General features: G+C 50.2%; 1 protein-coding gene across 7 annotated transcripts in view; it reads left to right on the forward strand.

Annotated features, from left to right (window-relative positions):
• The first annotated feature begins 4,051 nt into the window (after positions 1–4,051).
• The window catches only part of MOB3C (MOB kinase activator 3C), a 57,589-nt gene continuing 40,403 nt past the window's right edge, over positions 4,052–21,237 (forward strand). For 3 of the 7 annotated variants that reach the window (XM_037039546.1, XM_037039547.1, XM_037039549.1), the window contains exons 1-2: positions 4,052–4,317; positions 7,631–8,099. In XM_037039546.1, coding sequence (XP_036895441.1) covers positions 7,682–8,099 — 418 coding nt within the window. In that variant the 5' untranslated portion in view covers positions 4,052–4,317; positions 7,631–7,681. Of the gene's footprint in view, positions 4,318–7,630; positions 8,100–10,182; positions 10,386–10,710; positions 12,731–21,237 lie in introns of those variants that run through there. The other 4 variants (XM_037039548.1, XM_037039550.1, XM_037039551.1 and 1 more) reach the window with 3 other exon arrangements.

Here is a 21,237-nt window from a genome sequence, read left to right on the forward strand (position 1 = left end):
ATTCCTGGGATACCTCGGAGCTAGGAACTAAACCAAGTGGTTGGAGGGCATGCAATGCCCACTGGGCTATGTTGTAGGACAGGTCAGGTTGCACCCCTTCATAACCCCAGGATATGAACTATCCTGTGAACCACATGCACAGCAGGCTTCTGCCATAGCCTCCAGAGGCTCTCTTCCCAAGATAGAAGTCCTGAAACCTGGAGACGTGAGGGCTGTTTCTCCAATTCATGGCATGGGCAGGGAGCTGGGAGGGAAAGTGACCTTAGAGCAGAGAACACTTGAGTCCTAGGTCAGAGTCAAGAGGGCCCTTCTGCTCTTCAGGGGGGCTGAAGCCCTCTGAAGCCCATCTCAAGGTGGGGCTAGGCCACCTTTGCTTTCACATTTACCCCACCCCTAGCCCTCAAAGTCAGTGCAACCATCCAGGCTAAGTGGTTAGATGGCCCTGCTGTGCCCCGTGTCCCCTCATGTTGCCCTAGGTCTCTGCCCCCTATCTTCCAGAACCACAGGGACAGTGCAATACCCCTCCTATATATATATATATATATATATAAAAGCCTGCTGGATTTTGGAGGCAGCACCCTCAAAAAGACGGACCATAGCCTTTTGCTGATCCTCATGGCTCCTCCATGGAGCATGTATTGTTGTTGTTTCCATTTTACAAAAGGGGAAATAGGCTCAGAGAGAACAAATGCCTTGTCCAAGGTCACACAATTTTAATGCACATTCTTTTCAACATTGTCTTTCAAACTAAAGGAAGTCTAACCTCAATTCCTCTTATTGCAATGAGGGTATTCTTTGTTTTTTCCTAAACAGGCCAGAATGAAAGATACTGCCTTCTGGGCAGGAAAAGGCAAAAGCTGAAATAGAAACTTTTTCTTGGGAGATTAAGGAGATGGTGGGCCCCATCAGGCTACAGGGGTTTCCAGAAGCTTGGCGGGGTGGTCTGGGGCTGCTGTAGCTCATTCTGAGAGAAGTGTGGGGATGGGGGAATTTTTGTGGCCTAGGAGAAGCTGGGAAGTCCCCAAGGAGAGGCTATGCTGTATCAGTGGAGTCACTGAGTACAGGCCACAGAAGCAAGGGCAGGAAGCTGGTCCTACTAAGGCACTCAGTGTGGTTTGGCTGGAAGATGCTTTTGTGCTGCAGATGGGGAAAGTTGAGGATCAAAGGAGGGCAGAGGCTTTCCTAGAGACACACAGCAGGACCACTTGGAGCTCTCATGGAAGAATCACGTTCCTGGACTGTGCAGGAGCCAGGTTCTCAATAGCTTCCACCAAGCTTCAGAGACAGGGCCTTATCTGAGCCGCTTGTCATACTCAGGACACAGTGGCAAGGAACAGTGCCCATCCTGTATAGCTTGCGGTGCTGCATGGTCACAGTGTGCTATCAGGGAGGACAGGAGGAACTCAAGGTCACACGACTAATACATGGGAAAGCCAGGACCTTGTTCTCAAAGGTCTGGATCTTCTCAGCCCCAGCAGAGCTTCTTGTAAAAACATGGTAACTCTAGCCTAGCCAGAGAGCCACAGGAAGGGGGTACAGGTTTTTAAGAGATCTGGGCTATCTCTGGCTTCTCCCAACCTTTCAACCTGTCAGCTAATAATGGGCAAACACCACAGCTCTGTAGGGGAGCTGGCAACCTCTGAAGTTCTTTCTAAATGGATCAGCCATATTTCCCACAATGTAAGATCCTGTACTTTTCACTCTTTACCAGACAAATTCCTGCCCATCCTATAAACCCAGCTGGAGGTACAGCAAATAACCATGTACAAAGCCACAGGAGTCACATCGCATTCCAAAGAATCTGACAGACCATGATCTCCAACCACAATGCAATATAATTAGAAGTCAGCTCAAGAAACATAAACCTCCCATAGGATAAGAAACTAAAAAGCACGCTTCTAAATCATCCATGAGTTAAAGAGGAAATGACAATGAAATTATGAAACATTTAGAACTGAACAAGAAAAGCACAAAGCAGTTTCTGTTTCCTCTGTGAGTAAAAGTCCCTGAGTTCATGTGCTAAGTACCTTCCATTGCCCCCAGATACACTCTCCACCCTCCTCCACCTGGCTCTCGGCCCCATGAGGCTGACTTCTGTGGGCAAATCAACAGATTCCCTGTCCTTGGCTTCAAGAGTAGGAGTTGGCCGATGGGGGACACCTGGCCGGAAATCAGAGGAAAGGAGGTGGGAAGGTCCATTTAGACTCCCAGTCATTTGTAGTATGAGTGCTGTGGGCTGGATATGCCCCTCGAGCTTAGGCCACAGCTCCAGTCAGGAGCCTCCTCCTGACATCTCCCATTTTGGCACTCCCTCCCAGCACCCCTTCAGTGAGTGACAGCTTCAGCCTAGAGTGAACACTGAAGGGCCAGCCCCGTGGTGGTGCCCTGTCTGTGTGGTTTCCATGTACCCCGACTACACCTCTAAAGAGTGCCTTCTTTAAATTCTCCTCAAAGTGCTCGGCTTGGGTATTCCCTGTGTTTCCTGCAGTTAACCCACTCTCACAAAGTGCTCCCCATCATTTTCTCACTTCTGGATGACTGACCTCTGACCTTGTGTTATCTCAGTGTGTTGTCCTCCTTGCTGACCTGTTGTCAGCTGAGGTCAGCAACCGGGGCAGCGTCATCACCTGATGCCCGGCTCTCAGTGTACAGAGTCATGCTTAATAAAGGTGATTGATTAAGGTATCAAACAAAAGAAAGACTAGATTTGAACCTCTTCTTCATATACTAGAGCACACATGTGTTTATATAGGGGTTTGAGGTAGAGTTAAGGACCCATACAGCAGGAAACCCAGCAGGAGATAGAGCAAATAAACTTTAGGTCTAGGCAAAAATACAGAATCTTAGGTTCTGTGAGCTGGGGTTCTTCAGGATGCAGCATGTTCTCATGCNGCGTCATCACCTGATGCCCGGCTCTCAGTGTACAGAGTCATGCTTAATAAAGGTGATTGATTAAGGTATCAAACAAAAGAAAGACTAGATTTGAACCTCTTCTTCATATACTAGAGCACACATGTGTTTATATAGGGGTTTGAGGTAGAGTTAAGGACCCCTACAGCAGGAAACCCAGCAGGAGATAGAGCAAATAAACTTTAGGTCTAGGCAAAAATAAAGAATCTTAGGTTCTGTGAGCTGGGGTTCTTCAGGATGCAGCATGTTCTCATGCCATAGAGCAAGCAGAAGATCCAGACACAAGAGGTGGAAGCCCAGTAAGCATCTGTGCCACAGTAAAGGCCTTCCTCCGGCACAAGCTCTCGCCTGTTCCCGCCTGCTCATCTCCTGCACCCCACCAGGGTGACTTCAGCAGCCAATCAGTTGCCTTTGGTCCTCCCATTCTAGAAGGCCTCCAACCTTCTCTCCCAGCCCATGACAGCCACCTGGGCCTGGGTCCCACAGTGTGATCCTGCTGGTGTCAGATATCTGTCTGCCCTCAGGGGAGGAACCTGGGTAGAAAAGTGGGAAAAGCAGATCAGGTCTTGAAGGATTTGGATTCAGTTGAAAGGAAGAAGGGAAAGAAGACATTCCAAATGGCAACAGCTGGAAATGGGGTGACTTCAGGTAAGGAGGGAGGGGAATCAGTCCTATCTGAGCAAGGAGCCCAGCCCTTGTGGGGGAGGTGACAGTCTGTGATCTGATCATTCTCCAGGATCAGTCCTTTCAGTACTGGGGTGAGGGACTCCCTCATGAGTCCGAAGGCGTTCATTCATTATTCAACAAGTGGCTATTAAGTGCCTGCTGTGAGTCAAGCACTACACCAAGAGCCGAGGATATGGAAATGTATAGGGCAGAATTGGTCCCTTACTGAGCTCAGGCACAAGTGAAAACGGGCGTGATTCTGTGAGAGCAAGAAAACCACCCTGATCTAGCCGTGCTTTTGTTTCTGCTCAAGACAGGCTGAACTTGTCCCCATTTTACAGCAGGAAAAGCCGAGGCTGCCTCCATGGCAGAAGGCCAAGCAGACACTGAAAGGGCCAGCAAGTCCTTTGCCCAATGGGAAGTTAGGAGCGCGATATGGACTTTCCGGAAAGGCGACGACTGCGAGTGTGTGTGTGCATGGGGTGGGGGATCGCCCACTCCCCGCCCCTTCCCCGCCCCTCGGCCACAGCGTGGCGGGGCCGGGAGGGCCGGGGCGGAGCTGGCGTCGCTTCGGGGGCGATAGGGCGACCGCGGCCCGGCAGGGCAGGCGGACGGACTGTCGAACTGTCGAGAGAACCGGCAGAGACGGAGGACCAGCAAAAGGAGGCGACCCAGCCCGTTGGGAATGTGACCCACGGCCAGACAAGGGACTACTCGCACTAACCCACCTCGGCGGATCCCGTGAGTGAGCTCCGCGCCCAGAGCGTCCCCCTCCCCACCCCAGCAAACACGACCCAGGCTTGCTTCCACTTTCATTTCTCCGGCTGTCCTGGCGTGGCGCCCTGGGGCCACCTCTGCCCGGAGGCAGGTTGGCTATAGACCTCGGTCTGGGGTCCGAGGCTCCAAACAGCGAAAGTCAGGGTTGGGGTGCCTGTGTTTAAAGGGGGCGTGTCTTCGGGAGCGGAAATGTCAGGTTTTCACCTCTGGGTCCTATGACCCGTCTGTCCTGGCAGCTGGGCTGGAGAGGGGTGGTGGAAAACGACCGCTGAAAGGTGGGATTGGGTGGCCAAGTGTTGCGGGCATGGCGCAGACTCAGGGCAGAGTACAGAATCCTCACCTCTACTTTACTCTTGGATTTCTGCCCTGCTGGGATCCGCCCCCTCTTCCACCCTCACACACACGTTGCACAGCTCTAGGCTGGAGTTTAGGATCACACTGGAGCCAGCCTGAGGATTTGCAGGTGTGGCCCTGGCAGGGGGCTAAGTGTGAGAAACAAGAAGGGCCATTCTGTGGACTTCATTTGGGAAGCCCAGCTGCGCAGTCAGGGTGTGAGCCATCACTGACCACTTTAGGGGTAAAAGGACGCCCAGAGTTAGGAGCTAAGAGGGGCAATAGCCTTATTTCAGGGAGGGAGCAAAGGTCCTCTGAGGGGCAGAAACTCAGGAAGGGCATGGGAGTGGGCAGTGAAGAGAAACAAGTGGCATGAATAGAAGGGCACCTGTCCATCCCCCCCCACCCCCCCACACACACACAGACTCACATTTTCCTGGGAAAAAGACCTAGGTCTTGAAATTCTGCAGCAGGAAGGTGAGACTCTAGCTCACTGGTCAGGACACCCAAGTTGCTGTGGGGGCAGTGGGGGAGGCTCAGCATGTTGGAACAGGAATTAGGTTGGTCTAATTGGTGGGAAGACTCTTCCCCTCTCCCTCCACTCCTCTCCTTTCCCCTTATCTCCACCAGCCCAAGGACCAGTTGGTGCAGCCAATGCAAGAAAATTGTCTTTTATTCTTGTCTTTGGCTGAGCCCTACCTTATTTCGCTTCCCAGTTCTGCCAATAACTTGTTATATGTATAAGAAGTGGATTGGCCAGTTGATTTCTGAGGGCTATTTCATTCCTAAGATTCTCTATTGTAAGCTTTCCTTAAAACCTAAGCATTGACTATGTGCCTGGCCCTGACCTAGGCTGGGGGAATCAGGGGGCGGAGAGGGTGTAGAGACTGCAGTGGTAGCCTCCACTCAAGGAAAAAGAGATCTGGGTTTAGTAGAGGGGGTTGTGGGAGGTGGTAGCATTCAACCTGACCGTGTGTAGCTAAGCAAAGAGTCCAGTATAAGAAAACTCAGGGGCAGGAGTACGGTGGGAGAGTGGCATGTTCAGGGGTCGTCAAGAGACCCAAGGTGGTTGATATAGGGAAGTAGGGGAGGAAAGGTAGGGTAAGGTGTTGAATGCCAGGGTGAGGGTCTATTGATAACTGTCAGTAGACAGGGCTGGGGGAAGGTGAAGAGCCCAGGAACCCCACTCATTGCAATGTGAGAGATTTTGGGAGGACCAGCCCCCAGCAGAGTTTAGAATGCAGGTGTCAAGTGAAGTATGGAAGTCACCTCCTCTTGGGTCAGGAAGCTCAGGTTCTACACTGGGGACTTCTTTGCCAGAGAGGGCAAGGGGCAGGAGATGGATGAGATGACCTGCCATATCTTTGAGGGTTTTCTTTTTCAAGAAGACAAGATCCTGCTGGGAGACCTACCCCTACTCTCCAAGTTCCTCTCATTTTACTTGACTGTCCCCCTCCTAGCCCACTTACTGTGGGTACAATGAAGACCCCCCGGTTCCGAACTTCTCCACTAGCATGACTTACTGCCTGATATGACATCTCCCCCCCACCCATATGTACAGTGCCTTTGATTACAACTAATTGTCACCTTGTTCCCATCCCCCTTCCCCAATCCTGTTCCAGTATTTTACTAGAGACATGAGAAAGGAAAATGCTTCAATGTCAGCTCTGAGATCAAGGCCAGGATTTGTTTGTGACTATATTCAAGCCTCAGTATAGGGCTAGAGCTAGCACTCTCATTAACCAGGGTCAAGGCCAGGTCAGAGTTCACCCTGGAGCCAGAGCTCAGTACTTGTTATACACTCAGAGCTCAGTCTGGGGGTCAGGGTCAGTGCTCAATTTCTGGCTAATTGAGCACTCAGTAGGTACCTGGGTCTGCATTTCCCCAGAGCTCACACACTCACAGGGGAGATGAGCCTACTCCGAGAGTCCCAGAATCCTGGTCTGTATCAGAGTGACCCAGGAGGTTACAGGGACCAAGTGAATGCCTCCTTCAGCCATGGTAGTGCTGGGTCTGGAACCTAGGGATTCTGCCTCTAAGCTTGGGGCTGATTGCTGTCTCCAAAGCCTACTCTGAGTCTGGGACCCTTCAATTCTAAAAGGCAAAGCAAATTCATTAGAATTCTAGATGGGCCCAGCTGGGTGGATCTGACTGCATTCCTACCTCCCTATTCCGGGCACATAGTAGGTGTTCCAGGAATGCCTAATAAGTGTCAGGTGCAGAGGAAGTGCCAGTGGCTTATTAGGGTGTCTAGCCTGGAGGAGGCTGGCTTGTGGAAAGCATCTCCAGCCACTGTTGGAGGAAGTGGTGTCCTTCTAGACCTGCCACCTCCCTCTCTCCTTCAATGCCTGCAGCCACACTCACAGGCCACCCAGATGGCCATATGAGGTCCCTTTCCTCTTTCAGGGTAATGAAAGGAAAGGACATTTTTGGTAGAAAAGTCCCTCCTGCTCCCTGGGAATTCCCGGTGGCCGGATGGACGAGATATCCCAGAGGAAGCTGAAGGCGGGCCCGCCCCCTACCACCTCACAATGCAGCCAGGCTCTCCCACGCTGCACCAGCTGGCCTGTGGGGCCTCCAGAGGTCATCTTGTCCAGGCCCCTGCCTGCTAGTAAGCCTTCAGGAAGCCCCCACCACCCTCTACCAGTCAACAGCAGGTCTGAGGAGCATCTCTTCGGAGCTAAGTCCCAGTCCTATTTGAGATGCAGTGAATGCGGAGAGGAAACAATAAGATGGCGGGGCTGTGGTTCTTGACAGGGGGAGTGAGGGAAACCTGGAAATAGGGCAGGGGTGCTGGGTGGAGGGGACGAAAGGATTTAGAGGATCAGAGGCTGCAGGGGTGGGCCAAAAGCTGAGAGGTGAGAGGGAAGTGGTGTGTTGGGAAGTCAAAGCACATTTGGTAGGTGCCTGACCACCATGCTCTCCCATGCCCTTGGCCCTGCAGGTCATTCTCAGGTCCTTCCCCTGGACGCCTGTCCCTTGGCCCAGTCTGGCCATGGCGCTGTGCCTGAAGCAGGTGTTCGCCAAAGACAAAACATTCCGGCCGCGGAAGCGCTTTGAGCCGGGCACACAGCGCTTTGAGCTGTATAAGAAGGCACAGGCATCTCTCAAGTCCGGCCTGGACCTGCGCAGTGTGGTGAGGCTGCCGCCAGGAGAGAACATTGATGACTGGATCGCCGTGCACGTGGTGGACTTCTTCAACCGCATTAACCTCATCTATGGCACCATGGCTGAGCGCTGCAATGAGACCAGCTGCCCGGTGATGGCCGGTGGGCCCCGTTACGAGTACCGCTGGCAGGACGAGCGCCAGTACCGGAGGCCAGCCAAGCTCTCTGCACCGCGTTACATGGCTTTGCTCATGGACTGGATCGAGGGTCTCATCAATGATGAGGACGTCTTTCCCACTCGTGTTGGTGAGTGCCACCTGGCAGGCGAGTCACGGAGGGAGAGAGTCACCGGAGCCCATTTCACAGATAAGCCATTTGATTTGATATGGCAATTGGACACGGGGGGGGGGGGGGGGGGGGGGGGGGGGGGGGGGGGGGGGGGGGGGGGGGGGGAGCGGGTGAGGCGGGGATAGTGTAATTTCCATCCCATTCTGTGGAGGAGGAAACAGGCTCAGGGAATCTCATCTCTGGTCAAAAATCAGGCATCGTGAGCTCGGACTCCCTGACTCCCAGTTCGGGAGTCTTCTTACCTACAGCTTGAGTGCCCCTCCAGGGAAGACCACTGTGATTCTCAGAACCTTCCAGAAGAGATGCCTCAAGGTGCTCCTTGCAGGTGACCCTGCTTGGGCTGATCTGACTCGAAGCCTTCTGAGAGTTCCTGACCCCGGAAAGGGAAGAGGGTGGGGATTGGGTGTGCCTGCTGGTATCTCCACCTCAGGGGCCTCCGAGGGCAGAATTTTCCCTTGTCAGACTCAAAGCTTGGAGCCTTTTCTTATCTCAGCTGGGCAGCCTGGGCGGGTGAGGGTGGGCAGAGGAGAGGAGTTATATCTCCCTGGCCCTGCTTCCCCACCCAGGGGCATCAAGGGTGTTGGTTCGGCACTGTTCCTCCCAGTGGCCCCACCCCCACCTGGCCTCTTGTTCATCCGCGTCAAAGCACTGAGAATCACAGGTGGGTGGGGCCAGGCGGGCAAGCCCAGAGGGGAGAAGTCTGAATGCTGAGGGAGCTGAGCACTGAGTCACAATTCAATGCTTGAGGTCCCTTGGCGGCCAGTGGCCTATCGTGCCCAGCAATGGGTATCTCTGTTTCACACAGGAGGACCCTGAGGCTAAGAGAGGGACAGTGCACTGAATCAGGAGGGATTCAGAACTGCAGCTCAGGTCTCTTGGGGCCTGGGCCCCAAGTCTAGATGGGCAGGACAAGTCTGGGGGACCTGGGCTGGGCCTGGAAGGGCTGATGGAGAAGCAGGGCTCAGCCCTTCCTGAGTGCAGTGTGGAAGGGGAAGAAATCTATAGAGTGGGGTGGGCCAACGTGGGCCTGTGTCTGGGCTCTTATTCCCTTCTAGCCTTAACCCCAAGGCCTGTGAGAACCCCAGACACCTGTGCCTTACCCCTGGGATGGCAGAGAAGAGGGCCTGGTCACCAAGCTCTCCGCCCAGAGCATAGGGGAAGCTGTGTGAAACTGTCTTTCTCACAGGTCCGGTATCTTTTCTCGAGCAGGGTCTGTGGCATTTATCTCAGAGGGGTGCTGCAGCGGGGTGCAGAGAGGGTCTGACTCCTGCCTCCAGTCGGTACTATTAATAGTAAAGTGATCTTGGGCAAGGGGCTCCACCTTTAGGCACCTCCATTTTACCAGGTCTAGAGTGGCTATCATAGCAGGCGAAAGGTACAACGAGCCCAGCACAGGGCCTGGCTCACAGATGAATATTTGAAGGAGTAAGAGATACCTGAACTGGTTCTTGAAGACTTAATATTTCTCAGGATTAGGATTCTGGGGACTGAATTGTGAAGGTTGCCAAGCGGAAGGAGTTGGGGTGAAGCTGGAGAGAGAGGGGCCAGGATGCCAAAAGGCTTGAGCAGGCACCATGTTGAGAAGTTAGGACTTAATCACCGAGGCCCAGGTTTTTAAAAATGGAGCCCAGATGTTGATGGACTCCCCTTAGAACTGTATCCAAGGCTGTTATGTAAGGGCACCTACAGATGCATGTTTCTGGGGAAAATTTGGGCACTTCTTGCCTTCATGATACTCTAAGAAGGGTTGGTCAGTGACCCCCAACCAGTTGGCAGAGTTCTGCTTAGAGGCATGGAAAAAAGGGGAAGAGGGTTTGTATTTCAGCAGAAAACAGGCAAAATCAGATTTGTGCTTTATTAAAAAGGGAAGTATTAGGGGGAAGCAAATCACGATCTCTCTCTGTCTTCCACAGGGAAATGTGCTGGGGAAGAGGCCCTCCTAGGCAAAGTCTGCCTGTATGTGGGAGGGCAGGGCTGGGCAGGGTTTCATACCAGGATCCTGATCTCTCCCCCGCACTTCTACCCATCACTGGCCCCGTAGGTGTTCCCTTTCCCAAGAACTTCCAGCAGGTCTGCACCAAGATCCTGACCCGCCTCTTCCGCGTCTTTGTCCACGTCTACATCCACCACTTCGACAGCATCCTCAATATGGGGGCTGAGGCGCACGTCAACACCTGCTACAAGCACTTCTACTACTTCATCCGCGAGTTCAGCCTGGTGGACCAGAGGGAGCTGGAGCCGCTGGTGAGGCCAATCCCCTACAATCTGCCCTCCCCCACCAGGGCTGGCCTCTGCGTTTTGGGATCCAAAGGCTCCCTGTTTTAAGAAAATGCAGTATCCAGGTGGATAAATTAGGGAAAGGCAATTCATTTAAAGGTGACTTTGTACCTTAATAGAGAATTCATTCAACCGTCAATTTACAAACCCAGATCTGCCTCCTGGAGTTGGGGTGGGGGGGACAGGAAGGGCCAGGTTTGGGCAGAAGATCCCTATAGTTTGGGAAGGGGCTGCTGGCAGGTTAAGCTCTGACTGACACTTCCCCCACCCCCCTAACTTTGTGTCTCTACAGAAGGAGATGACAGAGCGGATCTGTCACTGAGCCTAGGCCCGGACATTGTTGCTTGTCAGATGATCATCTGAACGTAGAGTGGCTAGGGGAGGGGACCCTCAGGAGTCTGGTGGCAGAGGAACCTGAAGGCCTGGGACCCCTCCACACACTCCAAGCCTCTGGACTTCTGGTTCTCTGGAGTGCACCCACATGTCCCTTTGACTGCTTGTGAGTGGAGAAGGGGAGAATTTAAAGGTGGGCAGACAGAAGGAAAGGAAGAGCTAAATCTCTGACCAAGTCTGGGGGTGGGGTGGGGTGGAGGGTTTCCGCTCTGATACTTGACCCTTCCGTGGTGGTACCCAAGCCTATCTGGGCAACGTAGACGTGGCTGAGGTGATGGCAAGAAAGATATGAGAGAGAGCAGCCTGTGTGTGAGTGAGCACAGGTGACTATGTGTGTGAATGTGTGTGATTTTGACTGTGGGCTGTGTCTGTGAGAGTTAGCCACCTTAGACCCTACCCGGCACATAGGGAGACCTCATAAATGTTAGGCAAATGGATGGACTGGTGAAAGGAACAAAGGAACAAGGACGGGAGGGAGGAGGGCTTGGAACCATCAGGCCACTGAAGGAGTAATGACAGTTCGCTGTCCCCAATCGTTGTGTCCCACAGTGTCTGCAAGTGTGCAAATTGTGGTTCCAGATAGATACAGCTCCATGTTTGAACCTTCTAAGCTGCCTTCTCCCATCAGCATGAATTCTGGGGAGTTGTAGGGAAGTGGGAAGGGGGACCTCGCTCTGGGTACTGAAATCCCTGGCCCACCACAGGCACAGGTTCTGATAGCTCACCTAGAGATGTTTGTCAGCTGTCATTTCACTCATTCCCCTGCCTCCAAAAAGGTCAGATTATAGACAGTCTCCTGGAGGTTGGGGGTGAACTCTCACATCCACAATGGTCCTCTGGTCCTTAAATTGGGAATCATATGCTCCAGCCTATCTCCTAGGATTTGTATAGACCTGGCTCCCAGGATCTGAAGCCTATCACAATATAACCATCCAACCCAAGGATTTAATGGAACTTGAACTGGGAAACTCTGGAGTCTTGTCTCCCATCCTGTCACATTAAGGACCATGTGAATAGTGAATGGACTCTTCCAGGCTTGGAGAGCCCCCATCCTACAAGTACTTGCCTTCTTCCCAACCATCTCAAGACATTGAAGCTGGTTGTCTCTCAGAGCATAGCTGTTCACAGAGAAACTGGGACGTTCATTCAGTACTCCATTACTCGGCACCTCAATGCCCACACCCACAGGTGAGGAAATTGAGGCAGGGACAAAGCCCTTCCTCCCAGAGACTCCGTGCTGGGAGGCCAGGATGGAGAGCCAGAAAAGACGTGAGGATCATCCATCCAGGCTCACAGACTCCTCCACATACATAAGAGGAAACTGAAGCCAGGAGGGAAGGGGGGAGAAACTATCCTAGGCTTCACTTCAAGGCTTTGTGGAGCTTGAGTAGAAACCAGGTTCCCCCATGGCCTGTGGATCGCTACAGAGGGAAATGAGAAGCACATGGATAGATGGCTTGACAGCCCCTCTCCAGGACACGATTGTTCCTGCTTTGAGCAAGGATTTTTAGCCTGATGCCAACATGCCCCACTTTTCCTCAGGTCTGCTAGGGTTATCTGTTGAGCCCAGCCTCCAAAGTCAAACCCCTCTCCGTGGCCCAGCAGCTGCCTGATCTCTAGGGAAACAGATGAAGCTCCCGGAGCCAGCCAGCTGGACCTGGGGACTGCTGCCTCCAGAGAAGTTCCCAAGAGAACCACACTGGCCCAGGAGTTTTGCCAAAGGCTCTGGAGTAAGGGTGTCAAAGATCCCCCCCAGGAAGGACTATGAATTGGAAAAACGAATTCTAAGCTGTGGCCAGTGCTGATTGCAGAAGGGGGTGAAGGGGTGGGGAGGGAGGGGGGAAATCTATTTTTGTGAAACAGAGGGAAGACTTTATTGTTGTTATTTTTGGTAAAATAAAGGAGGCAAACTAAAGCAGCACTGGTGGGAAGCTGTGGTCTGTGTGCCACATGGCTCCTGGGCAGGCTGTGGAAGGAGCTGGGCCAGAATGGGGCAGGGAGGGCTTTTTGTCCCGGGCCATATGGGGTGCTGGCTGGTATGGTCACATCTGGCCCAGCTCCCCAGGGTGGAGACACCGAGATTTTCCCAGGGCTCTGGGAATTCTGGACCAAGAATTCCTGGCAAGGATAAGACCTTAGGAGTGGGAAGGACTGGCCTTTGCCTTCGGGGAACTTAGTCTCTTGGAAGAGTCCTTATTTCAGCTCAGATTGCCTGGCATGGACTGTTTTCACCCCCTTAATCTGGTGGTTTATTGGAGCTAATGGTTGAAGGAACAGGGCAGAAACAGAGTTCTAACCCCAGACATAGCAGAGGAAGCTCTTCTCAAAAAAGGCTGTTTGTTGGGGGTAGCAGGACATGGGACTGACTCCAGAGCTTATTCCCAGGAGACACTCGAGTCTTTTCACTTAGGTCTAGCTTTCATTCCACTGCCCCTTACCCTCAACTGCCCAGATGAGTTAAAAAACAGCTTGGTTCTTTTTTTAAAAGATTTTATTTATTTATCTTTAGAGAGGAAGGGAAAGAGAGAAGGAGAGAAATATCAATGTATGGTTGCCTCTCGTGAATCCCCTGCTGGGAACTGGCCTGCAACCCAGGCATGTGCCCTGACTGGGAATCGAACCATGATCGCCTGGTTCGCAGGCCCGCGTTCAATCCACTGAGCTACACCAGTTAGGGCCAGCTTGGTTCCTAAGAGTCAGCAAAGATCCACTTACAGCTCTCCCCTCAACCTAAGAGGGAAAGAGCCTGGCTTTGTACAACAGGTCTCCTTGGAGGCAGAGGCTGGGGTTCTACTCCCAGCCCAGCCCCTGACTATGGCAGGCTTCTCCATATCTCAATTTCTCCCATCTATTTCATGACCAGGAGTGGGAGCAAGAAAATGGTTAATTCTAAGCTCCTTCATTATTAACAGTCTGTGAATCGTTCACAATAGTAACAGTAATAGCTAATACTATAATAGCTTGTTGAATCAAGTTTGTCTTTGGCTAGCTGCTTAGCTCCCTTCTTGGTGCTCAGTATCTCTCCTTTCATTGCTCTAGGATTTGTTAGGCCCTCCACTCTGCTGCCCCTTCTTCTTGCTCTCCAGAGCAGGCCCCAGTCCAGCATTCTAAGAGGTGGCTCTGCTCACACACCTCCTATGACAGGTCACTCACTGCTTACTCAATTACTGGATAGCTGGGACTCTTAGAAAGGTCAGGCTCTGGGATCATAGGTATTTTTAAATACACCAAGGCAACAAGGATAGAATAACCTCAGGACTGTGTGGCCAAGGCCTGGACCTTATAAGCCATCACAAAACTGCTTTGAGAAACTCAGAGAGGGATGGTCAGAGAAGACCAAAGGTAGAGAGGAAGGAGGAGACAAAAGAGAGAAAAGAGCACCCCCACCCCATTCATAGGGCAAAACCTGGGAGGAGAGGGTCCTGGGAGAGGCAATTTATTGGAGGTAGAGGGACAATTCGGTTGGGCAGCCGGGTGGTGGAAGGCTTTGTTTTCCTGGATCCATAAAACTACTTGGAGCAGGGAAAAAGAAAGCAAGCCATTCTCCCCACCTTGAAAGAGAGCATCCACCTATTGAGAAAAGGCTGCCCCTTCATAAACACTGCAGGCTCTTCTTTGGGGTCTCCTGCCACCACTTGCACTTCCCTGGAGTTGTATGCAGTGCCTTGTGAAGGGAACCCCAAGCATAGCTGGAACTTCACCTGATTTGGGGGATCCATCCTTGAGCCCTTCCTCCCCTGAGTTCCCCAGAGCCTTCTTCTCTGATGTTAACTGAACTTGATTTCCATATGGGGGACATAGCAATTTTCAGAACCTGGATTAGAACAATCTATGTTCCAATGGCTCAGGAGCAGCTGGTTATTGAGACACTCAGGGGACAGAGAGGGGAACCCACCAGCATGGCATCAGAAGACATGAAGCTTGAATGGGCCCAGAAGGTGATGGTGGGAGAGGTCAGGATACCTGGAGCCCTTCAGGTTGAACTGCAGGATTCTGGAAGTGACTGAATGAATACAAAGGCTTTGGAGAGGAAGCCCCTCTCAGGCCTTTATCTAGACTGGAAATCTAGCAAAACTCTGAATGTTCTCAAATGTTCCAGAACTATTCCCATCACACAGATGTGAAGTCTGAGTCCAGAAGGGGCAAGGGAACAAGTGTTTTGTTAGATGGATGATAGGAAGGAAGTCCAAGAGGCTCTTTAACAAGCATTGCTCACCAGGCTCCCACAACAATACTAAGACAGACAGGGAAGGGGTATTTCCACTTCACAACAGAGGAAATACTCAAGAGTCAGGACCTGAACTAACCCCAAGTCAGCACTCTCATTACCTCATCACACTTGCATGCTGGGAGAGGACCTGGGCTGGTTGAAATACTAATTTATTTGCAGTTGGTTTTCTCTAAGAAATTAACTTTTAAGTCTTTTTATTTTGAACTACTGGGGAAGTTACCTAAGGAGAAGCTCCCACGGTGAAATTATAGGAACCCAAACCTTTTAAGACTGTTTATAGAATTAGCTCTCATTTTAGAAAAGACTGGCAGCATATATCCCCGTGTGTTAAAAGGCATTTTAAAAATGCCTTCCTGGCGTGCAGAAGCTCTCGGTAAATGTTAATTACACCTGTGGCTTCCTGGACTCCTCCCTGCTGGTGCTTCCCAGGCTTCCCCGGACCTTCACTCTGAAAAGACAGCAGCAACGGAGCTAAACCCAACCCACTTCCCAGCAATCTCCCCGCCCCTCCCTATGACGCCTGCGCAGTTGACTAAGCTTGCCCCCCACCCCTTTCCACCGTAGCCTTCCGAGATCAGGCGCAGATCCTCCCCCTCTGGGTGGCCCGCCCCCTTGGGTATAGTACCGCCTCTTCCGTGTTCCCCGCAGAGCTGGCTGCAAGTCAGGCAGCGCGCGACCGCTCCCGTGGCGAGTCACCTGAGGGAAAGACGAGACAGTGAGGTATCCCTGCAAGTGAGGTGGAACTTGGGGGAGGAGGGTGGTCTGTGAGTGAGTCTGCTTCGGAACGGTGAAATCGGGGCCTTCGGAACTGTTCGAGGGCACGATCTGATTCCGCTGCGGAGATCAGCCAAGGGATGATCTCCAGGGTCTCCCCAGGGTTCCGTCTGTGCAGAACTCAGAGCACAGCGTGTGTCCCCGGTCGGGGCTTGGGTTATGACAGGTGTCGTAGCTCGGAGCTCAGTCTGGGGCCAGTTTGAGGCTGAGTCCCTGCCAGGCTATATGGCTGGGTTCAAGGCTCAGGCAGTCCAACATCATGAGTAGTTTTTCACGTGAGGAATTCCTAATATCTTTGTACTACATTACTTTACAATTAACTCTTTTCATTGGAAAGCTCCTGACATGTGCGGGTGGCTGTACAGTGAGGAGATAGAATAGTGTCAAGTGCAATCTCTCTCCTTAGGGAGGGAGTTTCCTAGCTACCTACCTGTCAGATGGTAGGCAGCGGGGCCAGAATGCAGACAGGAATGAAGCGTTAGAACTGTTCGGGTCAGGGGTGAGATCTCACCTCTGCCGCTTCCTATCGTGTGTCCTCCAGAAGTCATTGCCTCTCTCAGAGCTTTAGTGTCTGCTGTACAAAAAGGGCAAAGTAGGGTCATGTGAAAGTTGAATAGAGTTACATGTCATGTGCTATGGCAATTAACTAGGTCTTTTTGGACTAGGGTACTTCAGAGAGGCCCTGGGGGGAGAGTTGAGGTGACTTAGGTCCTGAAGCCTCAGTGGGATTTACAGGTGGAACTGACCTTGCAGAATGGGAAGGGAACTAATGCTTATTAACCATTGCCCATGCGCCAAGTGCCATGCTGGGCAGTTGGTGTATATTGCCTCACTGGCTCCTCAGCCATTGGCCAGGTGCTTTCAGCCCAATACCCTCAGCTTCAGCCCCTCTAAAGAGGGTTGGGCTGGAAGTGATGTAAAGAAGAGAACCAGCGCTTTTTCATATGAAGCTGGGCCAGCTGGAGACTTCGGTGCCCCATTTTCCCAACTTAGTCCACATCAGCTCTTCCCTTACTGTGATCCAGAAGGATAATTGGGTTTCAACTGATTGGGAGGCCTGTTACTCTAGTGCTCTAGATTTTGTTGGTAGAGCACCTGGCAAGCGAGCACCTCTTTAAGTCAGATTGCATGGAGTTGGACGGTGGCAGAGAGAAGCTCTGCGAACAGGAGCTGTTGGATTCCTGCACATGCTTCCGTGGTGCATGCAGTTTCCTGTGGTGGGGTCCCATAATAATCAAATAACTTGATTCCTTTTGCATCTTCTTTATGGGTGCCCATAGGACCTTCTCGAGACACTGTTCTCATAATTTATATCTCTCTTGAAAAACTGTGCAGCTTCACTGCCTACTGGGTTCGGACTCCTCAGCCCCATGGGCACATAACCTATGCCCAGACTCTCTCCTGTCCTGCTTCCCTTTGTCCTCCCAAACCTGCACCCTGTGACCCAGTCAAAACAAACTACTTCTTATTACTCAAACACTCCCTGCATGTTCCTTTTGCCTGTATTCCCTCTGCCTGGAGTTTCCTCCTCCACATCTTTCAAGGCCCATGTCTAGTGTGACCCGTCAGCGAAGCTCCTCTGATCCCCCTGCTGGATTAGTTGCTCCCGTTCCATCCTTTCCATCCTCCGTAGCAGAGGCCACAGCTCAAATGCACCTCTGTTCACTGTCTGCCTTGGGGTATTTCGCCTTATGTGTACTCTGAGTACATTGGTGGCATGGGACGGTGCTTGCTTCATCTCACCTCTGCCTGGCACATAGTAGGCCTCTGCAGTGTTTGTAGTTGAATGAGTCAGTGAAAATTTTATTTACGGGCTTTGGTTTTTGTTTTATGAGCTTTCAGGTTTAGAATGGGCCTTTGCATTTTCCCTTCTCTTGGTGCCTAAGGAGAGCCCTGGTGTAGGCTGATCATGCCCTAATGACAGGCTTCAAAGGCAAGAAAGTGCAGGTATTCTGCACAAGAAAGGATTCTTCACTGCTGCTCTTGTTTTCAGGCCCTCATCTTGCCTTTGCTGTGAGTTTTATTGGAAGGGGGCCGGTGCTCTGTTCAGATACCTGCATTGAGTATAGTTCACAAAGGGGAAAGTGCACACAGGGTTTACTAATCGATAGTCCTGTCCTTGGCCCCTTCCATCTGGGAACCAGCAGTTACATTCACATTTTTCCTTGCCAACAGCTTTAGCATATGGAACAGAAGGCTTCTTGTTGTTCATAGAAAAAATACATTGTTGGAGGTAGAAGGAGCGTGGGTGGGAACCACCTGGTGCTACCTCTTTCCTTTTACAGATAGGGAAAGGCCCAGCGGGGAAAGGACTTGATCAAGATTGCACGAGGAATCAGTCAGTGGCAGAAGCAGTACTGGAAGTGAAAACTCCTGGCTTTTTATGTTTCCAGTCTACTGCATTGTTAATATACCTAACATTTATTGAGCATTTACTATGTGGCAGATACTGTTTTAAGTGCTTTATATGTAATATCTCAAAACTCTATTTTATAGATTTGGAAACTGAAGCTGGTAGAAATCATTCAGATCTACTTTAGGATTCCACAACTCTGGTTTCTAATATGGTTTTAGTGGCAATCATCTCCTAACCAGCGGGGTGGGGTGGGGGGAACAGTCCTCCACAGACCCTGTTTCCCAATCACCCTACCTCTGTGAATGGATGACAGCCCCTTGGCAGTGTCTACCGACATCCCGGAGGGATTCGTGAGAGGGATCCAGAGTGTGTTGGAAGAATGGTTAAAGGAATGAGCAAACTGACATGGATATTAGTGGAGCTTAGGTTAAGAACATTAGTATACTTTAAAAATTGCATGTTTATCAAGTCAGGCAGTAAATGTAGCATTTTAGAGTAAACTCAATCCAGGATCTTTCTGTAAAGATTCCCAGTCAAGGGGTAGCAAGATTCCATTCAATAAGCAAATATTGATGGAAGTCTTGTTGTATACAACAAGACCCTGGTAATGAGAAATACACAAAATTTCTCATTTCTTGTCCTCCTATGAGTAATTGTCTTCTTAGAGCCTTTTCCCTCCAGCATAGTTGCAAAGATACGTAAGTATGTAAATAACTGAAATCAGACTGACTGGTAAATGTAGTAAAGAATATAAACAAAGTAGGAGTTTGGGAGAAGAAATCAATCCCAATACAACTAAAGGAGCCCTAGAGAAGGATTCCTAAAGGTGGCAAATTTATTCTGGGCCTTGGAGAAAGTTAATCCCTGTGAGAAGGAGCAGCTTGAGCAGTGGCCTAGTGATAGAAATGAACAGGGGTGTGTGTGTGTGTGTGTGTGTGTGTGTGTGTGTGTGTGTGTTGGGAGAGAGGGATGGAGTTGGTAAGGAGTGGTAATAAGCTGAAATGGTGGTTTGTGCCCAAAATGTAGAGAAGAGAGTGGGGAGAAAAACACATTTATCGAGTGTCTGCTGTACTTTGTGGTGTGCAATATGTTAGATGCTTTACAAACTATAATTTAGTCAATCCTCACAATCCTGTAATAAGGGGATATTTATTCCTGACTTACAGATGAAGAAACCATACCTCAGAAAGATTAAAGTAATTTGCCCAAGGTCAGGGAGCAGATAAGTGGTAGAGCTTGGTCCAAATCTACAAGTATTACATTCAAAGACCCATGTTCTTTCTTCCATTGTGCTGCAAGGCTCTGTAGGCCATGGCTGGGCTGTTCACCATGGCTGCAGAATGGAGGCTAGACTGGAGCAAAGAAGGTCCCCGAATGGGGACATCAATGAGGAAGCTGTTGGAATAGTTCAGTTCAGGCTTGAACTGTAAACAACTGACCTGCAATGGAAAATGCCTGGTCTAGGGTTGCGTGATCAGTTTTATATGTGAGCATTGTAACAGCTCCTGTAGTATCATAAATCAGTGCATTGCCATCCTTAGCTAGTAGAACCTTAGAATCAATTTATAGAGGCTTCTGGCACCCTTGTAGTTCAGGCATAGGTTCTAATGTCAGATTTGCAGTTCATTACAAAAATGCCTAGGAAGGGACCCGTTTGACCCATACCCTTCCTTCATTTTCTCACCCTCATATTCAACAAGAATCTATAAAGAGGAAAGAGGACTACACTTGGGGGCAAGAGGCTGGTGTTCAAGTTCTGATTCTGCTCCTTATCATCTGTGAGTCAGTCTCAGCTTCTTTCTCTGCAATAGGGAGGTATTTTGGTTCACTTCTGAGATCTCTTCTCTTGCTAATTCCATACATAGCATTGCTCTTCCTGGCTTGGGGCAGTATGAGGATGAAGCTGAGACTGTGAAACTGGATTCAGAGAGACTAGGGTTTAAATTCTAACCTCTCATCCCTATAGAGAGACAGTAGTTAGGTGTGCAGACTCTTAGAGTTGAGCTGCCTGGGTTTTAGTCCTGGCTCTATCACTTGTTAGCTATGTGCTTTAGTCAAGTTATTTAACCTTCCTTGGTCTCAGTTTCTTCATCTGTAGAATGGGAATACAAATATTACCTATGTCATTGGGTTGCTATGAGGATTGAGATGGCTTATGTTAAGCACTTAGTGCAACTCCTGGCAGAGTAGAAAGTAGGTGTTCAATGAATGTTAGCTTTAATAGTAATAATATTAATTATTATCAATGTCCAGTTAGATATTGTTTTAATAGAAAGTAGATTAGTTATTTTCCCTCCCATCTTACTCTGACACTGTTGCCTTCTCTTTCTTTCAATTGCTCCATCAGGAAACTTTGAAATACTAGATTGTTCAATCGTAGGATTGCAAAGCATGACATGAAAGAAAATGCCTGTAGAAACGGGGTCAATAAAAAGTCTTTGGCTCATTAGAAAAGTCATACCTGACTTACGTTTTACCCACCTTGCTCCACAGTAAACAGGAACACAGTGGCATGTTTACTCCCTTTTGCACAGCCTTCAACAAAAGTACTAAGAAGACCCTCCAATTCACTAGCCAAAAAGTACAATAACAGGATCTCTGGAAAAATGGTACCTAATTTGGTTTTTCTTTCTCTCCTCCTTAAACCCCTCTGGCATTAACTTAAGCCATTTTTCTTGTTTCATTTTTCATGAATATGGAAAAGTCCCTTCTGATTATAGAGGAAGGATGAAGTTATGATTTTCTCATGAGAACCTTTTGTGTACTTAAAGCCAGAATCAAATTAGGCCTCATCTTCTCTTCCCCAGACTAAACAGCCTTGTTTTTTTTTTTTACCTAACTCTTACAACTGACTTTCCATTGCTTGGATCTCACAGTTGTGCTTCTTTTCTTTCTCTTTGGTTTTCCTATTGTACTTCTTGGCAACAACCCAGATTGTGCTTAGTCAGCTAATGAGTCTGACCAAAACAGTTTAAGGGAAGAATAACTTCAGGTGTTTCTATTCATTTATTCACATTGATTGTTGGCCTTGTGCCAGGCCCTGTGCTTGGTGTAGGGGACCCAGA

This window comes from Sturnira hondurensis, unplaced genomic scaffold (assembly GCF_014824575.4).
Source record: "Sturnira hondurensis isolate 20B ecotype Veracruz unplaced genomic scaffold, ASM1482457v3 Scaffold0025376, whole genome shotgun sequence".
In the NCBI taxonomy this organism is placed as follows: domain Eukaryota; kingdom Metazoa; phylum Chordata; class Mammalia; order Chiroptera; family Phyllostomidae; genus Sturnira; species Sturnira hondurensis.